The sequence below is a fragment of the Kryptolebias marmoratus genome, linkage group LG2 (assembly GCF_001649575.2).
Source record: "Kryptolebias marmoratus isolate JLee-2015 linkage group LG2, ASM164957v2, whole genome shotgun sequence".
NCBI lineage: Eukaryota > Metazoa > Chordata > Actinopteri > Cyprinodontiformes > Rivulidae > Kryptolebias > Kryptolebias marmoratus.
This window is the reverse complement of record NC_051431.1, coordinates 23866660-23880504: the sequence shown is the minus strand read 5'-3', so window position 1 is coordinate 23880504 and position 13845 is coordinate 23866660. Positions and strand designations below refer to the sequence as shown.

At 43.3% G+C, this 13845-nt stretch overlaps 1 protein-coding gene across 1 annotated transcript; it reads right to left on the bottom strand.

Annotated features, from left to right (window-relative positions):
* Window positions 1-466: 466 nt before the first annotated feature.
* Window positions 467-13442, bottom strand: bace1 (beta-secretase 1). Its single transcript, XM_017430661.3, has 9 exons — window positions 12578-13442; window positions 7007-7095; window positions 6691-6907; window positions 5171-5308; window positions 4947-5081; window positions 4740-4841; window positions 4154-4303; window positions 2415-2586; window positions 467-1847 (listed from the first exon to the last, which is right to left on the bottom strand). Exons 1-9 carry the CDS (start codon window positions 12899-12901, stop codon window positions 1609-1611), a joined length of 1566 nt encoding a protein of 521 aa, XP_017286150.1. The 5' UTR covers window positions 12902-13442; the 3' UTR covers window positions 467-1608.
* Between the last annotated feature and the right edge of the window lie 403 nt (window positions 13443-13845).

The following is a 13845-nucleotide window of genomic DNA, read 5'->3' as shown; positions in this document are numbered from 1 at the left end:
ACGTGCCTGTTTGAGTTGATTTTTTTTTCTTTTCCGGCACCATTTCAGCAATACAATTGATTACAAAACTGATTAAAGTTGTATTTTTATATATTGTAAGAGCTCTCACTCAATTGTGCCTAAAACTTGGAGCAAGTAAACACACAATAAAAAAAGCTGCCAAATAAAAATGTAGTTTGTACATACAATTCAAATTAATGTGTTAAAAATACAACATAAACAACAACCAAAAAAAAAGAAAAAATACTGTTGAAATAGTAGTTAATGTTTATGACCAGATTTGATGAAATCACCTAAACTTAGATGTGATAAAGTCAACTTTTCAGATGATACATACAGTACATACTATCACAAAACAGCGTTTAAACTATGTCAATCTAGGAATTTGACTACTTACTGTGACTTGTTTGAGTTTAAACTGTGTTTTTCCACATTTGGCTGAAAAAAAGCAAACAATCTAGGACAATTTACTGTTACAATAGGTACTTTATTGGTTCGACGATGCTGTCAGCACCTGACAGATAAATATCCAGTTCTGTTTTAATCTATTTACAGCTTCAGAGACAGCACAGACTCTCCTTTATATTCATACAGACTGTTCTTTAGTGGATAACATACTTTTGGGCTGGTTTCCTGTTCAGGGACACACGTGTCCCGGGTAACAGCATGATAGGCTGTTTGTTTGTGTGACAGAAGCCCTATTACGTTTGTTTGACGTGTTACATGTGCAAATGATCAGACGGGTGCAGCAAGCACTGTGTCCTGTGTCTGTGCAAATAAAACAGCTTGGAATGAACATTTATGTACAGTAGATATCAGGATGAGAGGGGAAAAAAGTGACATCCGAAGCCATTTCACAACCCAGCAAAACCGATTTTGTACTTTAAACAACTTACAATTTATAACTTCTTTTTCTTTATGGGATTCCTCAGTGGCATGTGCAACAAAGTGTGATGGTTTTGTTCTATCATTGTCTTATTTTATCAGTAAAAACTTTTTGTATACGCTTCAGGTGCAACATACAGGCGCAGTTTGGTTCGTTCACTCAAAAGCCACAAACATAGAGTTACAAATGCACACGTACAACATAACCACATGGTCTTATGTTCAAATCAGACCAGAGCAAAACACTTTCAGAGCATGTCTTCATTTTGATGTGTTTTTTTTTTACTTTCTCCCCTATTCCAAATCAACCTGTAGCAAGCTCGCTACAGGTTGCAACAATCTTTCCAAACCTGATCTATCTGTGTGTTTTGTTTTTTTTACACTATTTATAGAAAGAAAACAAAAACATTTAGCTTGTTCTGCATTTTTCCTCCCCATTAGTTCCCCTAGCCATGCTGATCTGCATAGGTTCAGTAGCTTAAACAGGATGCTGATAGCAGCACCTTTTTTCGTTGTCCCGGCAAGTTCATAATGGCTCTAGTTTCCTTGCAAACAACTTGACGGCAGCAAGGCGATTTTTATACTTCCCTAACATACTCCTGAAAAGTCTTTTCGAAGCTCTCGGTGAGCGGCGATGATCTTTTTGTAACGTCTCCTAAAAGCGAAAGCCGACTCTGTCCTGTCGTTCGAGCGTACGCGTCGACAGCCTGCGCCGGTCCGCCATCATTTCAGGAGCGATATGTCATCGGCGAAGTCCCCGTGTGGGTGGAGGCAGCGGGCGAAGCGCCACTGGCACACCATGAGGCACAGGGGCAGCATGAAGAGCGCGCAGATCCCCGCCATGATGTAGGCGATGGTCATCAGGGTGGACTCGTCTGTCTGAGGGATGTTGTAGCCGCAGTCTTCCAGGTCGATGCCGTGGAACGGCCCCTCGACTGAGGCTGTGCGGAACTCGTCGTGCACTGTGAACAGGAGAGTAGGAACAACAAAAACAAAACAGAAATGCTGAACAAGATAACATTCAAATTTTTCTTTGAATTTCTGTACTTCCATTCCTTCTTGTTTGTTCGGTTTTTTGCATCATAAACCTGTTATTTCACCATTGTTTTCCTGTTTTTCATTTTTCCTCTGTGACTTTTGGCTTTTATAACTTTGATAAATTTCAAAATAATTAACCTTATTTCCAATTGTTTTAAGATCTTTGCTTCAACACACTTCATATATATTTTATTTTGCAGACAGCCTTTTGCTATTTTTAGACACCCTTTAGCTTTTAGTTACCATTTTACTACTTTGATTTTTATAGCAAAGGTTTTGCTCCTTTTAGCGTTTAGCTAATATTCTGCTAATTGTAACTTTTAGCCAGTGTTCTGCTTCTTTTAGCTTTAACAACTCGGTTTCAGCTTCTTCAGCAAATTTTAGCAAAGTTATTCACGACTCAGCGTTCACACTGCATTCTTGCTTAAACTGCACTTTCTCCGGTTATTTCTGCTTTTCTCCCGTCGCCCCTCTATCCGGTCTGTCCTCACCGTGGCAGGTGCTGACAGCGAAGCCGATGCGTTTCTTCTCTCGGTCAAACACGACGTAGAAGCCCTCCATGATGACAGCGCCCATCACCGTCCCCGTGCTGGACTGAGACACAGCGAACTTATAGCAGTCCTCCTGCGCGGAGGCCACGTCCTCGACTGGCCGCAGGTATTGCTGCACAGAAGAAAGCAAAAAAAACCCATAAATGATAGGACAGACAGATGTCAAAGTGAAGCTTTAAACAGGAAGGCCTAAAATAACATAATTTGTAAGCATAAATATAGTCCTGGGTTGTAGCAGTTAGTTTGATCCAGGTCAATATGAGATCCTCATTGTATAATAAATAAAAAAAGGACAACAGTTTTACAATATTGCTGTCATAATTTATTATTTTTTTTAAATAATCTAACTAATTTTATATAAAAACACAAACAGTACTACTTCCTTTACAACTACAGCTAAAGTAAAATTGATGCCATGCTATAATATTGATTCTGATAGTTTATTGTTGATGCACAGACGCATGTAGAGAAGGTGAGAGAACACAGGTGACTGTCGGCTTGTGTTTTACACACACTAACACACAGTCGTGCTCTTTTTACGACCCGCAGTGTCAGCTAAAACACCAAAGAGCCAGCAGGCTGTAGGTTATGTACGGTACAAACAGTGAGGTAATGACATAACTGTCCACTAGAGGGCACTCAGTGGTTATAATTAGGAATGTCCAACATTAACTATGAGCATCAGCTGGTATGTCGCTGGGATATTGCAGCTCTCAGAATGTGATGTGTTTTGCGATATGTGTTTAACTGCACAACACAGCACTTGTGCACAGAGGCAGCTGTGGATCAGTGGTTCGAGCAGTCCGTCCTCCAACAAGACAGCCGGCAGTTTGATTCCCGGCACTATGCAGTCACATGTCGAAACGCTGAAGCCCCCGCTGCCTCTGATGTTCTCCATCTGTGTGCGAATGTGATCTAAAGCACTGATTAAACTCTGCAGAATGATTTATTCAGATTAGCTTTGTGGAGATGTAGCAGAGTGCTGTGTGGACGGACAAATGAGGGCACAGATTGTGTTGTAAAGTGCTTTGAGTAGCCTGGTTGGCTTGAAAGGGGCTATATGAGTGCGGTCCATATGCCAAGTGTGTTTTCTATTCAATGTGATTTATCTACTATGAAATTAGAACAGAGGAAAAAAAAACTTTTCAATGTTACATTATACTGGCAAGCACCTGTCACCCCTGAGTATAATGATTAAGGTTCATGTTTGTCACTTTAATAAATTAATGTTTAATGTGTTTAACACCTTTAGAAAACACTTTCTATAATAATTTTTTATTTTAAATGTGGAAGATTGCCTTTTCCCCTCTATGACATGCTTTCATGGAGATCTTTATTTTTATAATTATTGATTTTTTATGAACAGACTTTCCGTTTGAAAGCACAGAAAATAAATAACTTTTTTCTGGTCTGTTATCATGGCTGTAGGTCCTCCGCAGAACAGAGAATCTTTACAGCAGATCTTATGTAAACATCCCTTTTTCAACAAATTTTAAGCAGATGATCCAAGTTCATATCAAATATTTCTTTGACATAAAGCTAGCTAAGGTAAAACTGGGTGTCTGAATAATTTATACAGATTCTTACATTTATGGACCCTTATTTCTAACACAAAGCGGTTTCTTGCAGACCTGAGGAAGGGCTTTATGTGGCACCTTTTACACCCAGACTGTTGTTACCTGTGGCAGGATGGAGATTCTGAAGGACTGGTTGCGGTTCTCACTCATCAGGTAGAGGGAGATGACAGGAAAGATGTGCCACGGCGTGGTGCCGGCCTGCCAACACACCAGCTGCTCCCCCAGCCAGAACCCAGAAGGAAACTGCTCCGTCTGAAAAGCGGGGTGACACGGACTTTCATTCGTTCGTTTGTCTCATTTCTGCTTCTTAAATATCCGTGGCAGATGCAAGGACTACAAATACTTCAGTGAAGATGGTTAACAATGTCACTTCGTCCAAGCTTTGTTTTTTTTAATGGACTTTTGAGCACATTTGATTACGTTATGACAATAGAGAGCTAAACCATCACCAAACACTCTTAGAGTGTCCTTACTCATAAAGATGGTTTGTTTTTCTGTCCCTGCTTCTAAAACGGTTATTTTCTGCTAAAAATTAGTGAAAAAAATCTAAATAACTAGGATGACATTTGTTTTTTTTACCTGTTGCACCACACCCGTACCAAAGCTTGACCCTAAAACCGGGGTACGTACTGAGCCGTGACTTATGCGTACCGTTACTCGGGGTATCTGCCGTTTATGATGGGCTTACCGAGGAGGCAGCTTCAATAGCCTTGACAGCAGCCTGGAAGACCTTTCTAGGCAGCCGAAGGTTGGTGGTGCCACTGTCCACGATGCTCTTATCATAATTATACTGCAGAAAACAAGTTAAACAGACCAACGTTGAAAATCTGTTCAATCGCTTTTTTTAACTGACTAAGAAATCAAAATATCTGTTCTGTTCTGAATCTCCTTTCACCTCTTTACAGTCCATGTGGAGGTCCTGTCCGTTCACCTCGATCCGTACGATAATGACCTCATAGTACCACTCCCTGCGGATGGGAGTGTACCAAAGCTCCCCCACATAGAGGGATGAGTCCACTCCACCGATAATCTAAGGGCACGGGGGGGGGAAAACAATAAAATCCAAAGCTCGCAGAGCATTTTTGACGAGATTTTGTGTTTTCTGTACGTGTGAGTCACCATGCTGCCGCCGACTGTGGAGCTGCCCAGGGAGTAGTTCTGGGTGAAGCCGGCGCCACACAGCTGGAGAGAGAAGAGGTTGGGGACCGACGTCTGGCGGACCAAAGAGTCAAAGAAAGGCTCCAGTGTCTCATCGGGCTGGAGGACAGGAAGACAAATGCTACAGGGCTGGCAACTCGAACAATGAACATCAGGATTTTCTCAGTTTAAACATGACTAAACTGTTTTATCAGTCTTTGTACCTTCAGTGACGACAAACAATCCTAAACTGGGTTCAGCAAAACAGGCCCAAACCATGATACTGCCACCACTGTGTTTCACAGATGCCAAAACATTGTTATGTTGGAATACAGTGTTTTCTCTCCTCAAAGTTCTTCTTCTTATCTGCTCACTTCTGGTGACATTTAGGCAGCTGCAGGTGAGAGGTGGTTTTCTTCCTGCAGCTCCGCCCCTCACACTGAATACAGGCTAGTTATATTTAGCAGTGCCGGATGACAACAACACGTTGAGCTACATTTTGAACACTCAAACGACTCCGCAATTTGTTTCCAGACAGAACTAGGGCAGTGCTGGCGTGGCTGATTTAATGGGACCCAAACTTACAGAAGTGTTAATAAACTTTTTGGTCCTGCAGCTGTTGCCACTTTTATACGAACTGGGCGGCTGGACTCGAACTCCTTGTTGGGGCTGAGGAGCACGTTCCCCGTTTCCGAGTTGGAAATATGATTTGGGACGCCTTCCAGCCAAACTCCAGCGTTTCCCCTGGCATTATCCAAGGGGCTGTGCCACCCCATTAAGGTCATGGCAGGCAATAAATTAAATGTCTGTTCGTGGTGACCAATTCACTGCGGCCAGGGGAGACGTCAAAACCTCCCCACCGCCGTATACAAACGTTAAATCAGCCGGAGCATCAACATTAGCACACAGAGACGTCCCCATCTTGCAGCCTCAATAAATGGGCCAGATGTTTGGGACTTTTCATACCAAGAGGCTCTAAAAGTATCTTTTGAGAAGCCCTGAGGAACGCACAGCAGTGAGGAAAGCTGCACACTTTGTAAATAAAGCATCCAAATTATAAACCCATTTACTTATGTATTTAAATGTATTATTTCTGTTATTAAAAACAAAACATAAGCTCGAATTCTTTGTCTTGTTGATTCCCAATTCTCCACCTGGTTTGCCAAAGATGCAAAGTAATGCCAATTAAATAAAATGAAAAATGTAATGAAAAGTATACATATTGACCTCCTTTAAAGTGACTGTCCTAATTCAACTCAAAGAAAAGATTATTGAAAAGTACAATTAGGAGAATGGAGTCATTTTTAATTTAATTTGCACTAATTTGTAGAAATCTGATTTCACTTTGTCACTGAAGAGGTTTTTTTATTGTCCATGACTGATTTATGATAGCAATAAAACAGTAAAACATCCAAGGGGGTGAATACTTTTTATAGGCGCTGTACGTGAGCATTTTTGAACATGAGATTATTTGAAAACGTTTCCAGATAAACTCTTGTTACCCGAGCTATATCAGCGTAGGCAAGTCCCAGGATTCCCTCCCAGTTGGATCCATTGATGAAGAAGCGGTCGGACTGGGTGATGGCGGCGACGTTGGCGCGCAGCGTTGCGTTCGGGCCGTGCGGCACGGAGACCAGGTCTGTGCCCAGCTCTCCCTCCCAGCGACCCTGAGTGTAGGGAACGTACACACTCCTGCCCAGGTCACGGTACGACGTCGAGCTGCGAACCAACACAGATTTGTTTTCTTTGGGCATCGTCATCTGGATATAGCGCTTTGCCGGCTGGGGCTGTAGATTCGACGCGCCTCTCGTTACTCACAGTAATCGATGGTAGTATCTGCGCAGGAATGGATGGGCAGCCGCCCCGACGGCGAAGTTGCTACTTCCTGTATCCACCAGGATGTTTAACTATTCAGTGTACAAAAAACAAAGACGATAAATCAGATTTGCTTGTTTTGTGCTGTGCAGAAATGAATACGACTGTAAAACCCCTGGTTTAGAACTGATAATACTGTAGCTCTGAAAAGATACTAAATTTTCTTTTCAAACTTTGCATTTTAGTAAAAAAAAAAGAAGAAAAAAAAAAGCTCTGTCAGGGGAAGAAGAAGATAGATGTGAACCATCCAGAAACTCTGCTGTCTTCTCTGGACCACAGATTATTTCAAATGGACTGAGGCAGAGTGGGAAACTGATCTGAGGTCAGATGAATCAAAATTTAAAATTTGGTTTTGGAAACAATTGATGCCACGTCCTCCGTTGTAAAAAGGAGAGGAATCATCAGCCTGTTAGCAGCACCTACTTCCTGTCTCTGATGGTACAGAGGTGCATTAGCACACATCTGGAAAGGCTCCATCAATGCAGAAAAGTAGATAAAGGTTTTAGAACAATATATGCTCCCATTCAGGGAAGGCCTTTCATATTTCAGCAAGACAATATTAACCATGTGCTGAACTGACCTGCCTGCAGCTCAGACCTCTTATCAAAAGAAAACATTTGATGCATCACGAAACAGAAAAATCTATCAAAGACCCAGGACTGTTGAACAGCTAGAATCCTCCATCAGACAAAGAATGGGACAACATTCCCTCCAAAACCTCCAGCAGCTGCTCTCCTCAGCTCCTGGATGTTTACAGACTGATGTTCAAAGAAGAGGAGATGCTTCACAGAGGGGAAATTGATCCTGTCTCGTCTTTTATTTAGACGTGTTGCTGCCATAAAAATTAAAACTGCCTTATGTTTTCCTAAAAATGACACAATTTCCTAATTTAAACATTTGATATTTTTAATATGACCCATTGAGAATAAAATATGGGTTTATGAGATTTGCATATCATTGCATTCTGTTTTATTTACATCTTACCCAACGTCGTAAATGTGTCAGAACTGGGGTCGTATTTGATTCTGATCCAACCGCTCAGTTTGCTCCTCTCAGGTATTCCTGATATCCCTTTCTCCGATGTGGTGCCCTGCAATATTTCCCCCTGACCTAAACGTCCTTTGCTGTCCCCTCTCTCCGTCTCCACTCTCACCCTCCCTTGCTCTCAGATGGCCCATCCTACACCCGCTCTCTCCCATCCCCTCCTCTTTCGCCTGCACCTCTGCGCGGGTATCAGATTTTGCTCAATCGGTCAAAACAAGTCAGTGAATGTGTGAATGGAGCGCACCGACTCGTGAAAGCAGAAATATACCGTTTCTGCAGTTCATTCATCGGTTCACCCTTTATACGCGAGAATTTAATACGTGTAGTGAGTCGCATCGCACCATTCATCTTTTTTTTTTCCTTCTTCTTTGCAGTTTGTGAGAGATAGACTCGAAGAAAGACTAAAGGCATTAGTGGAGGAGGAGAGGCGCGGTGGCGTAGAATCGCCCGGGCAGACAGCCACAGAGCCAAAGCAAGCTGTTCAATAATGGATTGGCTCTTAAAATATCCTGAGGAGTGTTACCGTCTCAGGGGCCAAACCTGGCAGCCCAGAATAAATCCTGACTCCCCGTCTCCCTCGTTTCGAACACACACATAAAGTAGATCCACGTAATCCACACACACAGCCCGCATAATGTTTTCGACAAAACGCCACGGCTATCAGTCATAACGCCGCCTGCTCTGTCTTCCTGTCTGGGACAGAAATCTGCTGACTGCCCAGAACGGAGCAGCTTCTCTCCCTCACACACACACACACAGTCATCAGGCTGTGCGCTCAGTAATGCATACAAGCATTAAAAGGCCGCATCCTGACAAACGGAGACCTTTCCCTGCACTGTCTTTCTCTCTCTCTGCCTTCCTGTCCTCTCTGCATGAGAGCCTGTCTGCTCCGGCCATTATATCACACACACACACACACCATCACCGCAGCACACTGCTACAAATCTCACTGTAACGGCTTAAGGTCACTTCCACAATGCTGCGTTCGGCAAACAGATCTTAGTCCAAAATTCGGGCGTGAAAGCCTTGTTTTGTTTTTTTTTGATTTTCAAAACTACCTTAAAAGGTTTCCGTTTCAGTCCGCAAAGCATCTGGGTTAACAGTGACACGTATCTAATAAACTTAGATTCCCCCCCCCTTCCATCTGGCAGGATTAGGGCTCTTCCTGGACGCTGCGGTGAATGCGGCATTGATCGGTGAGTGCGTGGCACCGTCTGCTCCATAACGTCACAACAAACACAAACAGAACCGACGAGTAATCAACCAAATGGGCGCACGTTTTTCTCATATTGACGATTATGATTATGTCCTTAAATTAAACGTTTGTAAGCAAAATTTGGAACCAACTACAACGAGTGTTTGTTCACCTACGAAAAAAAAAAGGTCAACAATGGCGACGTTCATGGATTGAAAAATCTGACATATTGGTGTATTTGTAAGTGTTTGTGCTTAGATTTGTTGAGCACAGTATGCAGATTAAAGGTCCTTCGTTTGTATCCGCATTTCAGAATTGCTTATCAGTACATCTGGAAATCTGCTGCAGTAAACTCTTTCAGACTGCAGCGTTTGATATAATCCAGGATATCCCTTATCGTGTTTGATTTCTTAGTTTCCTACGAGTAGCCGACATGCTGGAGAGGAGCTCTGAACCTGCAGGAAACATCTCCTCGGAGCTTCAGCGCCACTCAGAGTTGGTGGTGACAGAGCATTTTAAAGCCTTTTGTCTCCCTGACCGTCCCTCCGCAGTCAGATCTTTTGTTGCCGCCCGACGCCGGAGGCAAAGGCGGAGCGGCAAAAACGCTTTTGCCCCTGTTTGCCTGTGCAGTTAGCAAAATATCTCATGAAACATTGAACAGGATTTTAATAAAAATTTTCATAAAGTAGCAACTGGGCTGACATCTACTGTAAAACTGATTATCTTTTGGAGTCAATCTGATTCAAGATAACCGCCACAACAAACAGAAAAATGACTATAACTCGGTCAGTTTTGCAGATTTTGAGCTAAAATTTAGCCTGGTAGTAGCTGAGACCGACCCCCAACTTATACCGTGATGGCCAACTGATCGTACGAGATCTCCGTTTAAAACTTTGCCGTGAACTAATAGAATCAACTCGGTCTGTCTGTTAGCAAAACGTCTCATGAATTACTGAAGGGATTTCAGTGAAGCTTTCAGAAAGTAATCAATGGACGTACCTCTATAACTGAGTAACATCTGAAGTCAACCCAATTCAAGATGGCCGCCACAGCTAATCAACCTTAGCTGACACACAAGCGGCTATATCACAGTGAGTGTTGCTGATGTCAGGTTAAAATCTGGTGCGGTAGTAGCTGTCGGTGCTCCAGGTGCTAACTGTGAGGATCTGGGGGTTATTGTTATTTCTCATGTTTCAGTTTGGGTTTATTGTTTCTTGTATTTTCTCATTTAGTTGTCTTTGTACTCCGGTCATCATTCACTTCTCCTCAGTCAGTCACCTGTTTTCCTGCCACGCCCCTCTCCACCTGCTCCTCGTTAGTAATCACTCACCTGTGCCCACTTCACCTAATTACCCTCTGTCTTTAAAACCGGGTCATCTCCTCCACTTACTCGCCGGTTCGTTTGTCGTTCTTCCACCTTGCTGTCTGGTTCCGCTCACGGTTTCTTTCTTTGTGTTTAGTTCCGTTTGTTCTGCCTCGTCAGCCTTTTGTTTTCCTTTCTTTTATTCATAATAAATTAGTTTTCCTTGAAAGCTCTCGTCACGCGTCTGCGCACTGGGTTCGCCGCAATCACCGCTCCGCCTGACGCTGACAGATCATCTGAGATAACCCTCCACCCTTTAACACCTTCTCCATTCTCACTCTGTCCTCACCCGTCTCGTTTTTCTCACCGACCCGCCACTTCCATTCAGTCATTTGTTTCGTTCTCACATCCCCCTTCCCCATCTTCCTTCGACTCGCTGTGCCCTCCTTTCGCTCGCTCCCACCCTCTGTATGCCAGCCAGCGCACCGCAACTGGCAGTCCTCACCGGGCAGAATTAATGGTTCCATTATCTGTCAGCTGCTTTCACACACACACACACCGCCTATCTGTCGCTGCAGGGTCAACTACGGAACTGGACAATCACGCCGCATGTTGAAGGAGTTTTAGTATATAAAAAAAACTAAAAAAGACACAATTGTTACCTTTAACGCTGATGCTTACAGATTTTTTTTTATTATTATTAATGCTACATAGCTGAAATGTGGACATTAATATGAAAACCATGTTAGTTTGGTGCAAACTTTAGATTTTGTGATTATTATGACGTGGAAAGAATAAAGTCGATTACTACAGTTGACATTCACAGCATGATTTTTAGAGGCTACAATAAATTCAACTGGATGCGCCTTTTATGCAGGAGTTTTAGACTAAGATCTTCTTATGTTGAGAAATGGATATGTAGTTGTTTGGGTCAAAATTCTAAAATTACAACTGCAAGATGTTACGCTCAAGGTATGTGCTATAAATGACCCTCAGCTACTACCACATCAAATTTTATCTCACTGTCTTCAATTTTGACTGAATTATAGCAATTATTGTGTTTTTTGGATTTAGCTAGCTGTGGCAGCCATGTTTAATGGGGTCGACTCCAAATGTTAATCAGTTCTAGAGGTACACCCATTGATCACTTCCTGCAAGGTTCAATAAAGTCAGTCTGGCGGTTCGTGAGATATTTTGCTAACATACAAATAGGGTTGACTCTAACAGTTATTGCGTAAGTTTTAAATATAGTTCTTGCACAATGAGCTGCACTTGGAGTATGTGTTGCGTATGAACCTAAGCTACTACCCCGCCAAATCTTAGCTCAATATCTGTAAATTTGACTGAACTATAGCTACTTTTTGTGTTTTCTAAGATCAGTTGACCGTGGTGGTCATGCTGGATCAAGTTGTCTTCAAAGGTTAATCGCTTGTAGACGTACATCTAGCGATCGTTTCCAAAAAGTTTCATTCAAACCCATCCAGAGGTTCAAGGGTTATTTTGCTAACAAGCAGGGAGAGCTGACTCCAAATAGTTTAAAGCACGACTTAAAAGACAAATATTTCCCTATCTGTTAGCTCTCAGAGTATGTGTTGGGGATCAGTCTCAGCTACTACCACACCAAATTTTAACCCGATTTCTGTAAATCTGACTGGGTTATGGCCATTTTATGTGTTTGTTATTGTTTTTGTCTGTGGCAGCCATCTAGAATCTGTTTGACTCCGATAGTTAATGAGTTGTAAACATACACCCAGTTGTTACTTCCTGCAAGTTTCATTAAAAGCCGTCCAGTGGTTCGTGAGATATTTTGCTAACAGACAAAGACACTTGCCTTCACGGTAATGAAGTAAGTTAAGTCAAACTTATTAGACAATATTGCCAATCTCAGTGCTGGTTTGTGGTACAAAAACAACAATTAAATGAAGAACAGGTGTGTTTTTTTCTTTCCTTTTAGATGAATAAAACTCCTCACCCTCTGTGGAGGAGAACCCACGGCCATCTCCACGTAGTACCCCTGGCCGGACTTCCCCCGCAGGTTGTCGATCATGTCCACGAAGCTGACGCCGCCCTCCGCCGCTCCTCTCCGCCTGCGGGTCCGGCTCGCGCCGGCGGCGGCGGCAGGTGGCGGCGGGGACTGCTGCTTGTCGCGAGCGCTTTGTTGCCGCAGTGGCACGCGGATGGCTCGAGACAGGCCCGAGGAGTCAGGTGCGGCGGGCTGCGCGCCGCTGAGCAGACACACCGCCGTCCATACCAATATCCCCGCCAGGCAGCGCGGCTGTAACACCGACGCCCTCATGCCGAAACTCGGGTAATTCGGTTAACTCGACTGTTTGGTTGCTGGGTTTTAGGCGCTCCCCTCGCGGCGACATCCAGCCTGAAGCGACATGGCAGAAGAACCAGGCGGCGAGGATGCTAAAATGACGGCTAAAGCCATGATGGCAGCTGACCCACGACACGAACAGGGATGAGGGTCACTTTGATTTCTCCTTTCCTGTTGGTGTTAAAGACGCCGCGGCCAGGGGGGACAATTTAAGAGTATTAAAACGAACCTATAAAATAGCATACAGCAGAGCTAAAATCATCCCTATTAAGCCCTTGTCAGTGTCCATCACAGGCTCTTCTGTGCATCAACAAACCGCAGGCCGGGGTCACTTTCTCCGGGCTTCTTCGATTCAAACGACCGAGCCCCCGTCGGAGGGCAGGCTAACCGGCAGGCTACCGTAATCCGCATCCTTCCGATTTCCCGACCAGTTCATTCTGCTCTCCGCCTTCCAGTCTTTCACCTCCTCCTCCTCCTCCTCCTCCATCTACTCCGCCGCATCCTTCAGATCCGCGAGGGCGCGAGCATCAGTAGCGTCAAGCTAAGTTACGAACCCGCCCTATTTCCGGGGAGACGTTTCAAAATAAGACAGCAAACCTAAAAACTGATGAACGGATCATCTCAAACCAGCGAATTAGTTTTCTCTAATGGCTTATTTAGTACACATTTCCCGTCTTTTTCAAAAAATATCTAGTAATATACAACATAAAATCTATTCAGCTAACTTTAAAGATTCGTTTAAATGAATTTATCTTAAGTTTTGTTATGTTATTACAATCGGTTTTGCATAAACAAGCGAGAAATTTGAAATGCACACCACCACTGACCGTCAATAAAAAGTGAATATTTTTGTAGACTTTTAGTTTGTAGAGAACATCCTTGGCATGTTCGAGCTCTCAGCACTTCCGGAAATAACCTTG